Here is a 22,711-nt window from a genome sequence, read left to right as displayed (position 1 = left end):
TCTTTTTATGTATCTTGTTGTATCAGTGCAACATTATTATAAAATCTTTTCAGTGCCACATCTGTGAAGTTTTACAGCTGGCTGTTATAATTAACAGCTGACAGCTGATGGAGTGATCCTTAACTTTCAGGGGAGAAGGGAAAATGATATAAACAGTACATCCTGCTATTCATGCAAATAGTTTGTTAATTAGGTTTAAAAAAAATTAAAAGATCCAGAACATTTGCATTTTATTAGATCCATTTTAAATAAACAGTTTCTGTACCTGATAAGGTAGCTCTAAGCCTGTTGTCTCACCACTTCTGCCCTGCATAGTACAGTTAAAACATTGGAGTGCCAGCAAAGTATTTGGCACACGTTCACTCGGCCTGCAAAGCCCGTGCAAGGAGAGCGTGGTATGAGATGAGGGAACTCCCCTGTGCAGCCTGGTCCTGAGGGCCTGGCCCGCTCCCCGAGCGCTGTCCTAGAGACCAGCGGTGGCTGGTCTGGTACAGCCTTAGGTGTGCCTCGGATTGTGTTCAGGATTGCCAGTTGCCTGTTTGGATACAAGTAACTGGTTGAGTGGAAAAAAAAAAAAAAAAGAAAAAAGAGGAGAGGGGAAAAAAAGGCAGAATGCTTAGATAAACCTTTGTTACGGTAGGTGTACTTTCCTTTTACTCTTAGTTCTGCCCATCCGGCTGCTCCACAAGTGACATTTTGGCCCCATTAAAAGGGAGTGGAAGTTGACTTATGTCTGGACACCAACTATATCAAAAGTGTGTGTGGAACTTTACAGGTGAACTTTAAAAGAAGAAAAATGTATTTTGTGTAAGATACACAAAATGTAAGATACATAAACCTGTATCAAAGAGAACATTTTTCTTGTACAGACTTGCCGAAGCTGCATAGGAAAAAATGAAGGTAGTGGAAACAATTAACAAAGTTAACTTTGAATGAACCTTAAGTTTTGCTGTATACTTGGGACTATGTAGGAATTCTAGTCGTTGATTTTTGAATCAGTGTTTGTAGCATTGATTTAAATGTAGTGGACAAAAACTTTAAACTATGAATAATTTAGTTTCTGTTGCCTTCAGAGGATTAAAGTGTCTGTGCTGGATTCTGTGGACAAGTCAGTACACAATAATGAAAGGAAGTTAAATAATAAATAAAACATAAGTTGCACTTTAGCTACAAAATTCTTGTCTTTATGGTGAGAATAGAATCTTAAGGCTATATTTAAAACTAGACCAGAAGTAGCTTTTTTCCTCGCTAAGAAAATTGTCTGTTTATTTTTCGGTTGTTACTATTCAACACTGTGGGCTTTACAGTGTTTTATCTTTCATTAAGAAAACAGAATATAGAAATAAAGTTGGGGAGATTGAAGAAAACTGCCCCTGAATACTGACTTCCCTGTTTGACTGACAGGATGTGCTAACAAAGGCCCCAAATTAGGGGTGGTTTTAACTTCAGAGTTGCAAATAACACTGATCGTAATTACTTTTTTTTTTTCCCTAGTTTCATTTAATTTAAAAGACTACTTAATTCCAGAGATACAGTTAAATACTTCTGCATCTTGTTTGTAAGTTAGATGCTTCCAGTTCAAGATTGTCTGTCAAATATTAATGTGTTCTAATGGAAAATGTTCACTCCAGAGACAGTGTTCTGCTTTTAAGGGTTGGTTTTGGTTTTTTTTAAAAATGTTGAGCTTTTTAAATCACGCTCAAACTAAAGTTATAATAAACAAGTGGGGTTTTTTTAACCAAAACTGTGAGCATAACAGCTAAATTACCTAAGTTGAGGATGTAATGCTTTCTAATTTCTGAGTATGTTAAAACAGTATCATTGTGTAACCACTTAATTATACCAAAGGTTATAATTTTTTTTAAGCTCCCTGGTGTTGCACCTTTAACTTAGAACTACACTGACGTTGTGCTTCAGGTCAGCTTCCTGGCCGATACTGACTTTTGCCTGATGGATGTGTTATGCTTTAAGGTCTGTGGAAATCCCTGCTGTGATTTAAAATACTTTACTAACAAGATTGCTGTCCCTAGGCAAGTGTACCGTATCCAGTGATATACTGGTAAGTGAAGGACTCTACCTCGGATTAAGCAAGCAGTCAATATATCATGAAGAACATTCAGAATTACAGGGATGCTTTGACTTACTCTGTCAGGAACCCCCCTTTCAGCAGGGGTTCCTGAAGCAGATAAAAATGGCAAGTGTTTCAGTTCATCCTATCAGCTGAAGCACTGTTATTAAGTGATTGATACATTGGCGGCACTCCAGTTGTATGTACAGGCAGATGGTCTACGGGCTGCAATGCACGTCTATTTCAATGAGTTTTATTGCTGATCTGTAACACTTATTGTATTGACTCAGTCTAGCCATTTGTCTTAAACAAAATGATTACTTTTGTTTAATCAGTTGTGTTGGAGACTTCCTTCATAGGAACATAATTAAAATGGAATCCAAGACTATTCTATAAAATATTAGTGCTATATTAAAAGAATGGCATCTCTGATCTCTGCAATTTTTATTGCATTGCTAAGCCCATCAAATCTGTAACACAAATAGCGCAAATATATTTCAAGTATTAAAAAAAAAAAAAGACCACAACACAAAATGAAAACACACCAATCCTTGTGTGTTGACACAGTGTAACATATTACAGTGACATGGTTGTCTCAGTTCATTCATTTAACATGGCTTTGTGTATTTCTAGAGGATTTGTAAACACTAAATGAGACTGTTACTGAGAATGACCTGCAGTATCATACTGCTATTTAGTTTTTATAAATCTACTCAAAAGTTTATTTAATAATCTGTGGATGAGGTTTTGTGCTCTCTCTTCTGCTCTCATGCAAGGAGTAGGAAATTTACTGTAGACAGCTGCTGAAGAAGTCCTGGGCTGTTGCTGAAATTAAAGTACCTTGTATTACTGAAAAAACTTCAAGGGCTCTTGTCTAAGTAACGGCATCCTCTGGTACTGTCCTGTAACCTGCCTTTGGTCCAAAAAATGGTACAATGTGCTCAGCTCGGCTGCCCACCTGCCTAGTGCAGAAGGGCTGCTTCTGGGCTCCTCAGCGGAGCACCTTTTCACCAGTCTTCCACAGGGTCAGTTTGAAAAACAGTCCCTCTCCTGCCACTGGCCAGCTGACATTGCTGCATACGGCTTGTTTTGAACCATGCAGTACCGTTCCAATCCTTTATACCTTGTAGAAGCAATCAGATTATTTCCCTCATGATTTCAACTCAAAATGGTAGGTACAGAGCTGAGAAGAGTATGTCAATACTCTGTGTAAATCTCAAAAGCAGTTGATATATAGGTAATACTGTCCCAATTGTTTACAAAAAAAAAAAAATGTGGAGGGGAGGGAAAAGGTGGAAATCTTGTGGTTTTATGGCTTTGTACCTTAATTCTTTTAAGTACCAATTAATTATTCATAAAGATGGGCTGTCCTACATTCATGACTTAGTTTTTCCTACGCTGGAATTGACTCATAGTAGTCTTGCAATTGTGAGTTTTGAATGGAAATTTGACAGGCTTCCAAATTAATTTCCATTATCTGTGACCCACACGATGGTGGTATTCCCTGTTTTTGAGTTTTAAGACTTAGGCCTCGATAAGCTGCTCTGCTTTCGGAGCCATTTGATCACATACACAAAAAGAGCACTGGATCGCTAACCAGTCCTTGCCAAATCCTAGCAACACATTTTGATGTAGAGTTCTCATTAAAATATTTTTCATTTGTGTCTGAATATTTGCAATACCCTGGAAGACTTTTCATATAAAGGGGTTTTCTATTCAGAAGGTTTCTGTTTAATTCTTTATCGTAGCAGTTGACTGGTAATGATCAATGGTGTTCCTCCAGAGTGTCTCCTGCACAATTATGTTTCTTCATGTTTTTTTAGTATTGTTTCTCCTAAATCAGTCCATGTTGGCAATGTAATATGACTCTGTCATAGCAATGGAGCAAATACGCTTTAGCGTGGTGCTAATGGCCCGTTGCTGGAGTGGCTGATTGATCCCTCATACTCTTTCATAGCTATGTTAAATCTCCCGAACTGCTGTTAGAGGCTTGTAAGCATTTTTAGTCTTTGTTAAGTGTACATAGTGCATGTTACCAGGCCTTCAGCTAAAATGCTTGTGGGATGAGAGGACTAGATTGCTCATAGTCCAATTTGTGACTGTCCAAAGACAGCAAAAAATGCATTGGACTTCCTTGCAGGTATGGGCCTTTAACAAGAGTCTGTTGAAGGCACCTTGATCAGAGGCTTGTTGGCACCCTCTCTGTAGCACATACGTGGTCGTCTGTGTCTTGTTTTTTTGTCGGGGAAGGAAAAAAAATGAAGTGCTGCCTGTAGTTGCTGCCAGCTCTTGCTTTGTTTCCATGTTCTGAAATGAGTGTTCAAGAAACTTTTGTGACATTAGTGTAACTCTGACATTCTGATAGAATAGTTATCAGTCATCCTGGTTATGATGATCTTAAAAAATTGAGTCTTAAGTGCCTAAAACAAAAGGTAGAAAGAAACAGAGTGAATTGAAAATAATAAAAAAAAACAACTTCTGTTGTGATTATTATGTTGAGTCTTACTCACAGTGCTTAAATGCCTATAGCTGATGAAAATGTTTATAGCCCATTTTCCAAAGCTTTCTGTGGAAGGACAGGTGGTGCTTGCCTGTTCGCAACATTCTGCTTTATAATTCTGTTCTTGTGCAAGTCCCAAGTATGCCGAACAAGGTAAGGGACTGAAATAATTGTGTTCAGATCCATGTTTTCTGCCAGGATCGGTGGCTTTTAATTTTTGTAAGCTTCTGCCATTAGAAAAAGTTAGGAAGATTGGCAATACTTGTCTTTTTCTTGGAGGAGCTTATTATTATTCCTTTGAGAATAAGCACACGGCTTTTCTTCATGAGTGTAAAAGTGCTTTGCATGATATTGGATAAATTTATGTGCAGTCAAATTCGCAATACTTTTTGTGTATTTTTAAGTGACTAATTTTGAGGAATGGAGTAAACTCAACTCTTAGGTTGTTATGTTCTTACCCCTCTTTTCAGGCGTATATTTCAGAGAGCTGTAACTGGCTGATATCACACTCGTGGCTTTGAAAATTTAACTTATTTCAAAGGGGATCGCAGAATTGATGTTAAAATCCAGAAAGGTTTTGCTCAGGTCCAGTATCTGAGGGAAGCTGGTACTGTACAATTAGGTTTCTTTTAGAAAGCACATTCACACCTTTGGATAGGAAGTGGCAATTAGTGCTTTTAAGTGCATAAAAATATTACTCCACCATCATCTTTTTCTGGATATATTAATCTGTCTTGGTTAAGGTATGCATAGATCTTAAGAGTGAGTTGCACACACTGTCATATCAGTTCATGAAATTTACTCCATATAATGTGACTGACTTCTAAAAATATTTTAATTTAGGTTAAACTCCTAAATATACATATCAAATGTTTTTGTAATTGATTTGTAAATGTAAATCATTTTACATTTACAAAATGTAAATCATTTAGTAAATGATTTCTAATTCATTGAAATCTTGGGTCTTGAGTTGAAGCACTGAAACTATGTAAACACTTTGCGGTAGCCAGATGTCATTTAATAGCTTCATAATATAGCTTGGTCTTCACATGAATTGAACCTTTTTTTTTTTTTTTCTTTTTTTTTTTTCCCCTTGAACATGTAACATATGTGGAATAGCCAGCAAATACGAATTTTATCAATCAGATATAGTTTGACATTTTTAACACTTTTTAAACTTTACAAAGACCTGTTTACCATATGGTGTAAGTGGGTGTGCAGGAAACAACAGTGTTTCATGAAGCCTGGTATATATTATACTACTTTTCCATTAACTGAGCGTGAAAGTTTCCTTTTAACGGGTGTGCTGAAGGCAAGCCTCTGAAGCACGGGTGTATAACTGTGGACAGGAACGTTTATGCTGATGTGCTTCTGTAGGTCATTGTTTTAAAATCACTTAATCCTTTAGCTTTTCTTATTTTTATTTGACTTTATTGACAAAAGTTTGTTCCCCATTAATGTTGCAACATCTGAAAGAAGTAACAGAAAAGCAGAATTTTTTTTGTCATTGTTGTAGTAGCCAGTTGTTATTATTGTGGTCCCAAGTATCCTATTTCCTGTTTCTATTCTACATCTTTTGAAGATGCTGCAGGTTCAAGGCAATTCCATGATACTCAAACTGAAATCCTGTATATCATTCAATTGAATTAGTCATAATAGTTTTTTCAGAGATAGGGTTGTTGCAGCTTTCAGTGACTTAAAGATATTGATTCCAAATACAGTTCTGGCTTATTTGCATACAATTACAGTTTAATTCACTTAGCATTTCATGCAAGGATGAGAGCACAGCCCTTACTGCTCGGTCATGCAGTACCTCAAGTATATGTTGAACCAGTGTTACTTACAGCATGGAACTTACCAGTCAGTGCAAACCAGCAACTTTTGCTTGCTGCTTTTGCAGGAAAAAAAGCTTCTACTTCTGTTCCAGCAGCCACTTAAAACTGGAAAAGTATTCAACAATAACTGCTTTTCAAATGACAAGTTAAAGCATCATTTAAATGCCAAAAGGACACAGTTTTCCAAGATTAAAGTGTTTGTACCTATATTCATAAATGTTTAACACATTGTCTCATCTAAATGTAATTTTTTACTAATGGCTAGAAATCTTACACATGCTTCTCTGAAATTACTCTTTATTTTAGTCTCCTGCTTATCAGATAATTAGTAGCTTATTTAGTTTTTAAACAAAGTTCAGGTAAGGAAGGAAAATTGATGCACAGCTAAAACATACATAATACGTAATATTATAGACTGCCATTCCAAAAAAAAAGAAAAAAAAATTAAAATAGACTGCTTAGCATGTGAGCTTCATGGTATAAAGACTTTAGGTTTAGAATATTAAGTTTTAAACTGCACAAGTTTTCTGCTCTTTTTGAAAAATGATGTCCTTATTAACGTCCTCTTAAGCCCAAGGCAGGAGGAAGAAAATTTAGCTTAAAAATGCCTGTAAATCTACAACATTGCCAAGAGAGTGTTTTGCAATGTTACAGCCAGCTGGCACCAGCACTCAGGAAGTTTTGCCTCCAGTCTCTTTTCGTATATAACCTACTTAATCCTGAGAAGGGTGCACTGAAGACTGGTCAGAATGCATCTCCAGGTCGTTCTCCCGCTATCCTTGTCTCCAGACTAACACTCTGAAATGGCCACTCTGATCCTCTTATCAGCACTTCCTCTTCTGCTACCCTGCTGATAACGCGTCATAGCACAAAAAAAAACCCCTCCAGATTGTCAGCTCTGGGCAGAGGCACTCTCTTTTACTGGTTTAAATAGTACCTGCTATACTTCTCACCAGGAAAGAAACAACTTAGTCCCGTCTGTGATGAAGTACATTACAAATCCTAGTGGCCTCAGTTCAAAAAATCATAAATCCAACTGTGAGTACGTCTCTTTTGTGAGAGGGTTTATATAGCAGAGTTTGTGCATAAGTCTCGTTCTTTCCACACCATGTCCTTACTCTGAGCATCTCTTAAAGTCCTTCTCACCAGGTGTCAGTGTTTGGTAATTGAAATATTTAGCTAAATATACATACTGAAATGGAATCCCAAAAGAAATGGAAAATAATTTAACTAATTAAAAGTCTATTTATCAAAAGTTTTTATTTTTATATTAAGGGACTCTATTTACTATGTCTTGTAAGAGCCTTTGTTTGCGTTAATTTTTTTTTTTTTGCTTAATTTAAAAGAATCTTCTTTCATGTGCAGCTTTCTTTAAGTTGAGATGGTCTTAATACTAATATCTGCAGGGAGACTGATCTCAGTTGTTACTCACTTAAAGGCTTTCTGAGCTGGGAGGTTTTTAGGAAGCTGTAGACCACCCCGAGTTTCTTATTAAAAGTACATCATTTCACAAACATATTCTAAAATAACTCTTTCCTGTACGGTGTCAATGGCACTATTTATCTAAATATGTTATTTGAGATGAAGTAACTGTTGCTGGGCTATGAGTTCTTGTTACGTGATCTTGTCAGTAACGTGGTATTGAAGTTACTTAACGTTCAGCATAAGCTTTAAGACTTGATTTTATTAAAGATTTTTTTTTTAATATTTGTGCTTAGGACATAGATTCAGCTATTGCTACCTTTATCTTGCAATAGAATTAGGAATAAAAGAAAAGACTTATTATAGATGTAGATGATCTGCATGGTGATAGCTTCTTCCAAACTGAGGAATGCAATTTAGCAGCAGGACTGAGCGTGTTTGGGTTTGGATCCTTTGAAGACTGCGCTGTGCTTTGCTGTTTGGCTTCATTCTGGACTTAATGCAATATACAGTAATGAGTGGCTTGCAGTTTCCATGATTTTGGATGATGAATAACATTCTCTTTGGGGATGTGCACTAATGCCCTATTTATTCCCATTGTCTATTCTCATCTTTATTCTTCTAGTTGGCAACTACTTTAAGCTTCCATTCTTTGTAATTTTTAAAATGAGTGGAAACTGGATGGACTCCCATCTACTCAACAGTTCAGAAAATCGGGCCCAAATGGAAGATTTTCTGTAAAATGTTGTTGCTAAATAGCAAAGTTTGAAAGGCCAAGTATTGTTTGAATTTTAAAGCTAAGCTTCATGAGCTGAATTCAGAAATATAATTTCCTCATGCTTGTCTCCCCCTTTGATTGTCTTTATTTTTCTGAAGCACTGTAAGAGTGCAGACACTTAGAGACTTCAGGCACTTAATTTTGTTACCAAAACAGAAAGTAGTTTCACTATAGCAAATCTTTAATACAGTATCAGCTTTAAAACTGAAGTTTAGTATCCCGTACAAAACCTTCTCAAGATTTGTCCTACTGTTGTGCAGCTTTCTTAAAGCCTATTTTTTGAACAGTTCAGTGTGTAAGAAGTATAATTTAAACTGCTTTAAGGTATAGACTGTCAAAACTAAGAAATCAAATTGCTCTGATTGCTCACCCAAATTGCTCCTTGGTTTGAGAATTTAATTGATGTCTCATGTTCCCATGTGCATCAAGTAAAATTAATAATAATCCAAAACTCCTCTATGAGAGGATTCTATGTGTTTGGAGAAAGCTTAGTGTAAAGTAAAATATGTTTGCTATTTTGACATATTGCATGTTTTATGGCATGCAGAACGGGGGCAGAACTGTCCAAGTAAGTGACCCTCTTGAATGTCTATCAAGTTTGACAGTGTGTGACTTGCTAATTAAGTACAGCTTCTGTCAAGGAGCCCTGTTAATAATTTGTAGTTAAAATATTCTTCTTGGTTACTTTAAGATAGAATTTTATAGCTTTTTTACATTTTACTCGAACAAAGAATTCTATAACTTTTACAGTATGAATGTTCAGGAGCTTTTTGGTAAAGAAGAAAATAATATCTTTCCTTTTTTATGTGTGATTATGTAACATTTTGCACTTTATTCTGAATCTTGTTTGTCTACATTATATATCATCAATATACAACTGATTAGAGGCATACGAACTACTAGCCCATTTTTTTCTAATCAGATTTTTTTTAATTTCACTATATCTTAATAAAAATTCTTATTTTGATACAAGTCATTTTGTATATAACACATACAATTTTATGTACAGTAATGAATCGTGTCACATTACAAACTGCCTTTCTTCAATACAGTTGTTCAAACTCACAAGCTTTGCGCTTTTTTTTTTTGTTACATCTGATGCTGAAAAGTTGCTTTTCTGTATCAAATCTCCACCCTCCCTTCCCCCAGATTGTCACAAACTGCTCCACTTTTCAAGAATACTCCAACAAGCTCAATGTACACACAGTTCCTGACTACATTACTGGAAGAACTGCATTTCAAAAATGAAGATCTGGAAAGTTTAACAAGAATATTTAGCAAGGACTGCCTACTTGAATGGTCAGTCAATTTTAAGCTATTTTGCATGTCATAAAACTAAGACAGTTAACAACGGGTTCAATTTTCAGCATCTTGTAAGAATGCACGGTTAACTACAGATCATATCAACCAGAGCAGAAAATACGTACAGTACATTTTAAAGAAATAAATATATGGTATGGAAATGAGTGTCATCATTTTGTCACTTACAGTAAATGCCAGCTGCTTACTTATCACTTCAATCTTTTGAAAATTAATAGTTGGTTTATGTATAGTTGGCTTACTGCAATTTTGGGAGGAATTTTTACTCAAGTTCTACTACAATTTATATTTTAAAAAAAATCTGTGGCTACAATAGCTAAGTCTCAGTGGGATTTTTTTAATTATTAAAATGAAATTGTTGTATTTGGTCTTTGTGATATAAAATGGAGCTAAAAGCCATGTGGTTTTTGCATACTACTGAAATTACATTTTACATTCTGCGTAGGCTGAAAAATTTAAGAACAAATACCTTATTTGTGCTGATCAGATTCAACTGATTTGATGAATAAAGCACTATAGTATTTATTTAAGTAATTAGTGTATTAACATTACTGATCTCATTCCTTTGTTTCCCACAGAATAAGGTGATCATCTTTACATCTCCTACTATCTGAAATAGTGGCACAGAGAACAAAAGAACACCTTCAATTGTTGGAACTTTTTAAAATGAAAAATGAAATTGAGTATTAATTGTACTTCTTGCACTTCTGCTTTTTCATTTCCTTCCTGTGAGTAAGATTTTTGAAGTTTTGTGGAGAACCTGACTACAACAGCAATTTTTCAAGGTATGCATGAAGACTAGTTCAAATGTGGATCATCTGAAAACTGTCTATTTAAAAGCAGTAGAAAGGAATTTGGATTGGTTTGGTTTTTTTCTTGCTTTAGAAATTTTCAGCCAAAATTGGGGAAGGGGGGGGGGGCGGAAAGCATATTAGAGCATTAAGAACACTGCTGCTGACGTTCTTCCACTTGACCCAGTGCATGGAGCAGTAATCTTTAAGAATGACAATGACAGTAGACAAAGATGTCTGATCCTTAGCCTGTTTATCTTGCTCCTTCTAAGAAAAGAGTTGGTCTTTGAGCTTGTGTGAAAGTTATTTTTAAACAATCTCTAATTGTTACTAGTTTGGACTTCAAAATATATTTTAATAATTAAAACCTTAATTTTTAATTTTCAGTAGTCATTTCATTTAAGAGTTGTGTTGTTTAGACTAGGTTTAGACTTGCTTCTGTCACAAACTGATGATAAAATGCAATTTAAACCTAGTCCACTAGTAATTCTTAATGATTCCATAAAACAGTTTATTGCCTAGTTCTCCGTTCATAGGACACTGTCCTTTGAGAGACTTGAGAAGAAAGTTTTAACTGACAGTGCTTGGTCTGCAGCAAATGCCAGCAGTTAAGGCTGAAGCAAGACTTACCAGGGCTGCTACATAGCAACTCTGTTGAAAAAACGGAGTTTATTTCTTTGTTTTGTTTCTGTAACTGGACACCAAAATGGAACTCTCACTTAATTAGTTTATTGCTGTGTAGTTCCTTCATGATAATCAGGACAAATATGTTGATTACCCCTGACATACAGAAGCCTGTACAGCTTTTCCCTAGAAGCTTCATTGTGCAGTAGAGTTTATTTAAATGATGCTTGACTTTTCCTAACTTAACCTGTAATAGGAAATTACATTCAGTATAACTTGTAAAACCAACAATTTAGAATGAGGAAAACCTTTAATGCAAAGTTTAAGCTATGCATTTTTTTGAAGTATGCAATAGGAAAAAAATACCCACCATGATCAGTGCGTGTCTGATGTCAGATTCGTAAGAATGGATGATGTAATCTGGATAGAAGAGACATTGGTTTTGTACCACGATGGAAAACTTTTTACTTGACACATATGCAAAGAAGGGTCAAGACCTTACCAAAAGATAAGCTTTTAGAAGACTGAGTAATAGGTATGATACTCTGAGCTAAACTTGAATCTTGAACTTATATCTCTCTGCTTCTGATTTTGGAAGTTAAATATATTTCTATTTCTAGCTAGTGGTTCACTGCAGATTCTGAGCAAGCCATTGTTTTGTTCCATGTATATTTACCTTGGGGCACAGAGATTACAACGACCCCATGACAATGCTGCTATACTGACTACGCCTAGAAGGCATTACAAATGGACACCATGCTGGGAACACTGACTGTTTCATCAGGTCCGCTGGCTCTCTCTTGGAAAGCTTTTACACTTCCTGTCAGTTTAGTGGTGTGGTGTGATTTTTTTTTTTTTTTTTTTTTTCCTTTTTTGTTAGTTATTTTTAGGCTCACTCTTCAGCGCTCACTGTGGAGGGAACGTATGAACTTGTAAAAAGAGTGAATAGGTCAGAGGCCCAAAGACCTCACTGTCAAGGTTCACTGTAGCTACTTTTACTTGCTGCCTTAGCAGCTCAAAAAAGTAAGCTTCCAGGATTTTTGCATCTCCTCCTTGGCTGCTGTGTAGTAAGCTCACTCATTCTTTACCTTGCCCTATGAAAACAGAATAACTTTTCTCCTTCTGTGACCTTCTTCACCAGTTGAGAAGGGAGACTTCTGTAATACACTGGAAATGCCTTGAAGGGATATTCTTCACTTACCTTTAACAATTTAATCTCCCTTAGATATGAGTAAAACACATGTAAATAAGTGCAGAAAGTACACATATATCCATTAATTTTGAGTAGGAGAAAGGCAGTAGATTAATTTCAGAAGTATCTTTCATACTATCAGCCTTAACTGGTTGTACAAAGAGTGCAACTCGAGCAACAAAAATTAAGTTCATCCATGTGGTTTTCTTATGAGCGTGTTTTGTAGCATAACTACTTAGAAATGTTCAAGTCTACACCTCATTTATGAGCTTAAAGCTAATTTTTGCCATAGCTATCTGTCTTTTAACAGATTTTACTCTCTCTGCTCACTCTTCCCCCACCCCCTTGTTTTTGCAGGCAGATTGTTTCCTTGTGGCCTTGCTCCTGTGCTTACTGTTGTTCCTTCCTATGTTATTGAGCAGATGAGAATAGTTGACACTTGATTCAGTGGTGAATTTGAGCTTTATCTCAGATGATACGCTAAATTTTAGTGACTTGTGAGCTGCAGGCATGTAGGGACGTTACAGATCTGAGGCCTAGCATAGATGAAACATAAGCCTCTATTTCTGAACAGAGCTATGAAAGGGGTGTGAGCTTGCTAAAGCCATCAGCTGCTTAGATTATAAGGATCATAAAGTCATAGAAGTGCACGGCCGTGACCATGTAAAACATCCAAGCTTATCTGGCAGTGGATCTATTTGTAGCAGGGCAAATATGGTATGATGTCTTTCTTTTAATGGGAGGGGGTTGGTGGGGGGAAACCAGACTTCTACGGTGACATTCTTTATTTCTGACATATATGGTGGATATAGTGAAGAACAGAAGGCCACTTTAGCAAAGCCTGCTTCATGCTGTTGCAGCTTCTCAGCATCAAAGGAGGAACGTGTGACATACACCTGCATAGTGCAGGTATGGATTTCTTGGTGAGTTTTCTATAGCTGTAATTGAAGGAATCTCAGGAAGAGAACAGTGTTAATAAAACCACATATATAGAGAAAGTCAAATTGTTCAAAATTATTTAAAGCAGTCTTTGTGCTGGCCAAAGAGGATGGAGAAGCTTTTGTGTCTATTTTCACCCCAAAGTTCAGTTCCCAGTCCTGTAAATACTGTCAGTGTAAGTACTGCACACCCTAATACTGAATTTTCTAGCGCAGACCTCTTCACTGCTGCTGTTTAATTCTTTGTGCCCATTGACCAAGTTTGCTGATTCTTCTTGGGTTTTGAAGGGAAGAAGGGGTGGTTGGCTTGATAGTCACTATTTCAGGAAAGTGGGCAAGTCATAATGTAACCTGTAAGTTATCAGATATTCAGAGAAAGAGATTACCCTGCATCTTTGTAAAGTTTGCAAATCATGCTGTGCTCATATATGGCAGTGCAAAATTCTACATTAAAACAAGCAGAAGAGAGCTTGATTTATTTCACTGAAGACAATCAAAACAAAAAAGTGCCTTAGTAAATCTAGAGCAGCATAACTGACATGGCTGTGCTGCTGGCTAAACCCAGGACTAGAAAGTTACATCTACTCTGTCTTTAGAGATGCAGGGAGCAACAAAGAGCATGGTACATATATGAGATTCATCTGGGGCCTCACAGGCTCCATCCACACCACACACAGCAGATTCACCTGTATTTTCACTCCTCAGTCTTTGTGAGTAGTTTAAAGTGAGGCATCTGTTGTGGTTTGGGGGTGGGGGGAAATAACGGTCCTGTGAATCTTGGTGTTGAACCTGCATGTCCTAGTCTTCTCTCCGTAGTTTGGGAGAATCTGGACTGTACAAAATGCAAGAGGGGAGGAGCAGCTCAGCTGGACATCAAGTCTCAGCTGACCTTTAACTGCTATAGAGAAAAGAAGTAACATACCAGGGAGAAGAAAAAGGAAGAGAGGAGGGGAAAGCGGTATTCACACCTTCTAAATTTAGGCATCCAACTTTAGGTACTTGCCTGTCTCCATTTACTTGAGAGAGGACTGATGCTCTTAAATGTAGGTTCTCCAGATCGTACCTTAGTGCAGTGTTTGAAGTGGGTGCTGGTAATGCCTCTGCCCCTATTCCGTGGCAGGAGAAAGCAAGCAGGTAAGTCAGCTGAGAATTTTGACCGTAGTAGCCTGGCTCTCCCTGGATTAATTTATTTAGTAATAAAGCGTGGCACAAAACTGAATGGGGACCTGTCCCTGCAAAGTGGGAAGTTTCTAAGCAATCTGATGCTATTGTTTGATTCTCTTGATGGCTGTTAGTTCACACAGAATTTTTTTTCCTTAACCTGTAAGAGTTAAACCAAAAGAATTAAAGTGAGTGTCAGTCTTCAGGAAAAAAAACCCAATGCCAATGTGTTGAAAGTACATCTAGGAGGTTACGCTGTAGTTCTACAATGTGCCTCTAAGCTTTCCATACTTTGTTTATTTTTGCAATTGCTTACAAACATCCAGTACTGTGCGTGGGGTTTAGCTTGATCTCACTGGGGTAGCAGGTAATGCTGAACTGTCATTTCCAATGAGCATTAAATATTGAAAACACAGAATCAGCCTCTTTTTGGCAAGTCTTAAGTTTCCATAAGTGGCAGATGGTATACAAGGCAGGGCTAGGCACCTATAAAGACCTCTGGTTCCTCAACTGCATATCTCTACCACCTGACAGCCAGTCATCCTCTGATTAGAGTCAGAGGAAGTGGGTGTGCCTTCCATTAGCAAAGACAGAAAGTAATATTGCTAGAGACTTTTCCTCTTGTGAACTTTCTTTCTGTGACTCTTCATCTTAGAACCACTTCTCTCCATAGCCTGCAGACAGTGCTTTGGGAGACAGGCTGCCTGAAAGACACTGTAGAACATGCACTGCGGCATTTGTGGTGCTAAACAGGATTTAGTGAGGTGGGGGAGAGAGCTGGAAACCTTTGTCTTCAAATAGCTCTCATTTGAGCACTCTGGCTTCAAAGAGCAAGTGAAAGTATATGTTGCCTCGCTGGCTGATCTGGACATGAGTGATAAATGTTAGTCATTCCCCCTTGGTTGCCTGCAGCTGTAGAGCAAGGAGCAAGGCAAAATGGAGTTCTGAAAAAAATATACAAGACTAGCCAAAAAGAGTAATAATTAGTAAGAAGGAAGCTGAGAAACAAGCACAAGCTTTTTTAAACTGTCATTGCCCTGGAGAATGGGGAATATTGTGAGATACCTTTTGGGCATGCTCCTCAAAATAAGTCTCCTCAGTACAGCATCATGTTTGGGGCAGCATTAACAGAGGTGCCAGAGTTGGTGGCCTTTGTTCCTGGCCTTTCCAACTTTCTGACCAGTGTTTCTGAGATCTGTGAGCCAGATTTTTCTTTCCTCTGACTTTGCCACCACAGTTGAATGTGCAGACTTAAGTGCTAGACTTAGGAAGGCTTATTAATCAGAATAATGCATAAGTGTGGCCCCTGTAACACTTCAGATGTCCACCTGTTTGTTGGTTTTACTGTGCTGTTCTGCAGTTGCCCCAAGCCAGCAGCTCCATAATGAGGCCCTTCTCCAAGAACAGACCAGAGCTGACACATTGCTGATCATAACACAGTCACATCTCACGACTGTGAAGACTCCCCCCTTAGAAGTCAGCCCCCAGAATGCTTTGGTAGTCTATGCTTTAAAGGCAAAATCTTTAATACATTTTTGCACTATGTGACTGCCTGCAGGAGCTGCATGGAAAGATCAGAGAACAAAACCAGTGGGGCTACTGACTGGTACATCCTGCACTATCGCAAGCCCCATCAAATCAATGCCATTTGTGGCACTTCTTAGCCTCTTAAATTCAATGGGGTATGTAACTGAAGTGAACTCATAGTGGGACACTAGCAGCTTCCTGGAGAGTCCTACAATTTGGTTAGAACTAGTTATCAGAGAGTTTGAAGGACTTTGGATACAGTTTAATAAGCTGCAAACACTTAGATCAGGATTTACGTCCCAGATCTTGCCTTTTTTGTTCTACTCAAATGGGAGCATCTACAAATCACGTTAATATTATTTAACAGTACAGTAGTTAAGTAACGAAAAAAATATCATAATTGGTAGTATTATCTGAGAAGCCAGAACAACCCGGCTTACAGCTGCCAGCTAAGATCTGACTCATCTAAGGTATTTTACAGCAACCATATGCTAGGCATGTCTATCTCACCTATTATGCAAAAAAATGATAATGTTTCCTAATCAGGATTTGCCACTGAGCAGGATTTTCCGTAAACATCTCAGTATTGCAAGCGGTATCCACAGTCAAGAGAAAACCTTTTACAGAGACTTCTGATTTGTTAATTTAACAAATAGAATAAATGGCTACAAATCTGTGGCTAGTACTGATTCAGCAAGGCTGGCTGCAGTTCAGAATGTAGGCATGTTACTTTGGCAGCTGACATGTTAAAACATGAGTTAGGAATTCTGTGTTAGAAGTTAACTTCAGAATACCTGCACTTCTTGTACAAAAAAAAAAAAACAAAACACCCTGGATGTTTCAAATTGAAGACATGGTCTCGAAGCAGGAACCACCATGCAATACATTAAAATGCCTCACCAAGACCATGCAAGCAAAGTTGTATTGGTATAGTATATTTACCTCATAGCCAGAAGAGAGAGGGTGAATTTCTATCAGTAGAGGAAAGAAAGACTAAAAATTAAGTTTGAAAATATTAAGGTTTTTTGGTAACAATGTGTTAGGTTAAGCTAGAATAATCATTGCATTTGTAAACCCTGTAGTCTGTTTATTTTTGAGCAACTTTTACATCCCGTTCAGGTTAAATGTCCATCAGCCGTAACTGTTCCTAGGCTCTTGCTGCAGTATCCAAGCAGTCTAAAGGAGTAATATAGGGGATGAAGCTGCAGTCCTGACACTCCCTTCTCTTCTCAAAAGGGCAGTAGTTTTACTGCTTAAAGCTCTGATGACAAAGCTCCTGTTGCTGCAAAGGAGAGCAAACTGTTGTCTTGGTAATTATATACCTTGTTCAGGAATCACAATCTCTCATTTTTTAAAGATAAGCCCTTCACTTAAAAGCGTTTTTGAATACATTCTTTTTTTTCCTGAACTTTGTGCTCTCACTAAATTTAAAAAAAAAATTAAAAGCAAAGTAGATATTTTTGCTGCTTAAGATCGTTTGCTTTGTATAAAATTTCACAACTAGAAACATAGTTAAATTGTTTCTTCCTTATTAAGATATTTTCTCCAGAGAACATTTGAAAACTTGGAAAATAAGTGATTTTACAGATACTACATTAGCCCTCAACAGCTCTGGGTCAAATACATGTCATCTCTGCTAACTATTCATTTCTAAGATCCTCCCAAGATCTGCTTTTTTGTACACTGAACATCTGATGCTTCTTGTTTTTCTTCTATAACCACAGATGTGCCCTCTTCAAAAAACTCACAATCTCAAAATACTAAACTGACAAGCTGAGTGTCAAACCACACACCCCAAGCAGCAAGCAGTGCCGAAGAAAAACAGAATCACGCTTGAAGAAAAACAGAAGAAATCATACAAATTGTTTCCAAAGAATGAATCTGAAACATTTTCAACTTGGTGCAGACATTGTTTCTTAAGAATGCAAATACCATTTGATGCTTTTAGTTTTTATGCTCGCTTACTGTAAAAGCAAGAGGCTGCTCTGGGAAAGAAGAGATTAATTCAAACAACGCTTTATATTTTTTTGTTAAGATGAGTTTGATCTCTCTGAGCTGAACTGGAGCCTTGCTATGGGACCAAGATGGGTGTCCTTGTTTGCCAAAAAGCAGCAGGGGTGTCCCTGTGCTAGCTGAGTTAGTTACACACTAGGGTAAGCGAGGCCCCCTCACTAGGAACGTGTGGTTTTGTGCGCCATGGAGCCTCTCTGCATCAGAGCCCCCATGTGTTGCTCGCTGAGCGCTGGACAGGAACCAAACAAAGCTCCCACCGTGAGCACGTGGGGCCCACAGCTGCGACTTTGCTGTAGCGGGTCCCTACATTACAGAAGGCTATTTGAGCACAGGGGTGTGAAGTGATTTGTTCCAGTCTTCATGGACAGGCTACAGCAAGACTCACAACTCGTTCAGCTGTAGTGCCTATCTGCAAGCCATCCTTCCTCCCACTGCAGGTGCGACAAGATTTGGTCCAAAATGCTCTAGTGCTAAGGTGCCAAATATTTATAATTTGGCTTGGCAGCAATGCTGTGAGTTATCTAAAAGGCATCATGATACTGTCCTACAAAGAATGACATGTAGAAGCAGTAGAAGGTGTCATTTTCATACTGAAAAAAAAAAAAGTGTAAGACCAGCTAGCTAGCTTCTCAATTAAACTGTCAAGCACACTTTACACTTTGCAGCATGCTGTCACCTTATATCTACAGTTCAAAATTTGGCATAGCATTAAAAAAAAAAAAGTTAAAGTTTAAAAGCATAGCTACAAACATGTAGTTAACTACCTTGAAGGCTGTCTGTGAATATGCGACTGTAAGATAATGCTGGTGTGCGGGTTTCACTGACAGAAATATCCTTTTTTTTAATCTGGTGATTCAGTTTTGGTACTTGACTGCTGATCTTCTGTAAAGATCTGTGTAAAAGTAATGGTGTATTCTGGGTTACATAATTTATATTTTAAGGGTTTGAGTCAAAACCTGGATTTTTTTTTTCCTAGTTCATCTCTATCTGATAACCTTGAATACAAGAAAGATTATGCCTGAAGCAAAGCTGATAAAGTCATCACTACTAAGAAGCATGTATGTTGGGGGGGTAAGGGGGAAGCACAACAGCATAGATACATATCTTCACATCCCTATTTCCTTTACAAACGGAGGAAGGAAGTTCCCTGCAGGTTAGCCCAAGAGTATCTGCTCTTGCAGCCTGAGAGCAAGCAAAGTGCTATTTCCAAGAGCCACAGGCTTTTAAGAATGTTGAATTCAGTATTTCAGAGATAATACTTCATCAGGTTTTCTTCTATACCTAGTGCTACTGAAAGGCTTTTACTAAAAATTCACAACTGGGTATCACAACCATCAGAGTTACAGACACCCCACCCTGCTTCGTATCTCTACTCCCTTCTGTCTCTTCCCTCTTCTTCCAAGTCTTTCATATTCATCCCATCCCAGTGCCTGGCCATTCCTTTCCACTTTATCCCTTCACTAATTCCAACAGCCAGCGCTCATCCTCCTGCCTGCTCCCTGTCCACCCTTGTAAAGATTCCATCCAACAGTCAGTTTCCAAGCCAGGAGACCCTTGGGCTTCTCACCCCTCAATGCTGGCTCCCTGCACCCCGAAAGGGGAAAGGATGGCATTGCCCAGCAAGGGCCATCTCGCACCTCCCACCCTCCCATCCGCACACCTAGCTACTGCGGCGAACCTGCTGCAGCGCTCATTTTTTTTCAGCACAGGATGATAAATTGGCCATCTCTCCCCTTGCTCCTTGGAAGGGGCTCACACACGTGGTTGGTTTGGTGCCCATTCACACAGGTGGCTGCTCTAAAGCTGGGAGGATGCTGCCCCAGGGCCACACGACTGTTGCTGGATGGGCAAAGACACTCATATAATGATTCTTACAGCAGCATCTATAGATTATTATGAAACTTGTCTCTAAAACAGATATGAATCACCCAACAGCTACAGCAGTGCTCCTGTGCAGAGATGATTAAGAATTTTTATGCAACTTCTTTAATCAGAAGAGGCCTACTTGGCTGAAAATGAAACCTCTGCAGGAAAAGGTTGGTTTTGATTAATTTCTCAACCTGAAAAAGTGTCCAAATTGTCAATATGTTTCAGTTCAACATTTCTAAACACACAGAAAAGGGGGGGGGGGGGGGGGGAATCAAGTTTAAAATCACTTTTCATTTTAAGATGGGTTAAATTTCATTATGATGAACCTGTATCCAGCCATTTTAACACACTTTACACCATTAACTTTTTGTTTGCAAAAATTTAGATTTTCACTTGTCTTCCCAAATTGTTGTAGGTTAGATTATGTGAACACTCAAATGTATTTTTCTTTAGTAGAAGCACATTATTTTTAAAACTGATTTGATTAGAAGCAGTAACAGCTTTGTTCAGAATTTCTTGCTATATAGGAATCTCCAGATAATAGCCCCTGTATCTATAGGCTGTTGCCTATCAAATGCCACTATCTTTGACAGTGCAACCTCAGGGAAGATTGTATTGCTGAAAGAAGAGATGCATTCCTACTTTTAGCTAGTTATTGTAAGAAATTGTCTAGTTTCAGAACTTTGACCAAGATTATAAATACACCACTGAAGATGGATCAAACTGATTAAGTGATTACACAGGATCATGCTTATTTTTGGTTGCTATTTTTTTTTTGTCTGAGCTAATGGTCATCTAACAGCACATTTACATGTATTGAGGTGAGCTCTTTACCATTTTTTAAGAGAGTTATCAATTAGGAGTTTCATCATCAATGTCAAAGCATTTTCCAAAGACAGGGTACCCCTTTTCACAGAAAAGGAAAGTGAAAGGGGAGTGGAGTGACTCAGCCAGGCACGTGGACTATGTCAGATGCAGAGCCAGAAATAGACTCTGGGCTTCTGGTACCCACACTCATGGCCTGGGGACTAAAATGTCTTTAACTGAAATTGGTAGCAGGCATCCCAGTATTTTGCAAAGGAAAATCCCTTTTAGGTATAAGATGCATTTGAAGTTATATCTGCTTTCTCAGATATAGTCACCAAGAGGTGATACATGCTCTAATATCTCCCTTACTCTTTTGCCTAAGCCTACCCAGAGCTACGAGAAAAATAAAAGTTCACTGAGCATATTTTTCTGTATCTGTTGCTTTGCCTTGATGTTGCTGATACTATAAGCTTGGCTCCATGCTACCCAGAAAGGTTACAGCTGAACTGGGTCAGATTTTCATAAGTATTCGCCTCCAGATTTTGGTCATATCTGTAGATATACCCACTGCAACCTTTAGATTCAGTTTTGAACACGGTTAAGTATGTTGAGGCCAGGCACTTTAAAATGAAGAGACTAAAAGCGGGCCATTTGCTCTGGCCTCAATTGTGAATTATGAGGTCTGTGAGGAATCTGGGCTGCTTTTGTCTGTCTATCTCCTTGTCTATTTATAATCTTCCTGCCCACTGAAGAAGACAAGATGAGGGGAGATGATGACTGGGACAGAGCTACACGAGAGATGTTTGGAGAGCATGGGACAGGAGCACTGTGGGCTCAGAGACTTTGAGATCCTCTGGCTCAGCGCTGCTCATTGCGGCCACCTAACAAACTCACTGGGTTAGCCCAGAGGCTTTAAACTGACCTCGAGGAGAAGATAATGTGGCCACTCTGGTACACTGGACTATTGTAGGCTACACAAGAAAGAATCCTGGAGGATGTTGTCCTTTCCTGTGACACTGTGGATGGACTAGACCAACTAACATTAGTTTTTAAGAGTCTTGCAAAACTAGAATACATTTGAAAGCAACAATGAACTCAAAGATGAAAGAGGGTGTGAGAGAGGGTCCAAGGAAGCCTAAGCCAAGAGGTCCAGCACTAGTTCTGGGTTAATTTGGGGCCACAAAGGAAGAAGTAGATGCACGGGGGTTCAGTGTGAGTGGAAGCTGGTCTCACAAACTAGTAAGATTGCAAATCTTGAGTTTCTCCTACCAGGTACACTTTTTAAAATAAACCCTTCTGTTAGGGAGAAACAAAATAAGAGGGACACACATTATGTGTATTGAAAACCAGCTTGCTGATGAATCTCAGAGTGGAGATCCAGTAGTAAATGGGGCCGACTATGAGTAAAGATTGTAAGCGTTAGTTCTTGATGAAAAACGCTTCTCAGTAGGGGGGTTGTTTGGGGAAGGGTATTTTACTTTTTGTAAAACCAGACCATCAGTGTGGAGGCATTTTTTCATTCAGTGAATTGCATCAACACAACAGGCAAGGTACATACAGCGCGTGACAGAGTAGACCAACAGCTTTTGCTGGACTTGCCAGCCTAGAGCCCCTGACTAGCACCTGTCCAGAGAGGGGGATAAGGAAGTGCCAGCAGCAGGTGCTGTGTGGAAACTTCAGCAGCATGAGCGTAAGAGGAGAGAAAACACCAGCAGAGGTTTAGGGAAGAGAAGGAGGATGACAACAGAGGTTTGATGGATAAGGAGGGAGCAACGGATCAGCTCACGGTGAATAGAAAGGGGCGCTGGGAAGAAGCTGTGATGCTAGAAATCTTAACAGTGGAATTGGCAGAGAACATTAGAGAAA

At 38.4% G+C, this 22,711-nt stretch overlaps 1 protein-coding gene across 3 annotated transcripts in view; it reads left to right on the top strand.

Moving 5' to 3' along the window:
- RPAP2 (RNA polymerase II associated protein 2) overlaps window positions 1-21,269 on the top strand; it is a 53,454-nt gene extending 32,185 nt beyond the window's left edge. For 2 of the 3 annotated variants that reach the window (XM_086753463.1, XM_086753464.1), the window contains exons 12-13: window positions 9,753-9,902; window positions 10,502-10,776. In XM_086753463.1, coding sequence (XP_086609589.1) covers window positions 9,753-9,902; window position 10,502 — 151 coding nt within the window. In that variant the 3' untranslated portion in view covers window positions 10,503-10,776. Of the gene's footprint in view, window positions 1-9,752; window positions 9,903-10,501; window positions 10,777-17,880 lie in introns of those variants that run through there. The other variant, XR_015259198.1, reaches the window with a different exon arrangement.
- Window positions 21,270-22,711: the final 1,442 nt, after the last annotated feature.

The sequence above is a fragment of the Chlamydotis macqueenii genome, chromosome 8, assembly GCF_036417535.1.
Source record: "Chlamydotis macqueenii isolate bChlMac1 chromosome 8, bChlMac1.mat, whole genome shotgun sequence".
NCBI classification, from domain to species: domain Eukaryota; kingdom Metazoa; phylum Chordata; class Aves; order Otidiformes; family Otididae; genus Chlamydotis; species Chlamydotis macqueenii.
Note: the sequence above shows the minus strand (reverse complement) of the source record. Positions and strands in the feature narration are given on the sequence as shown.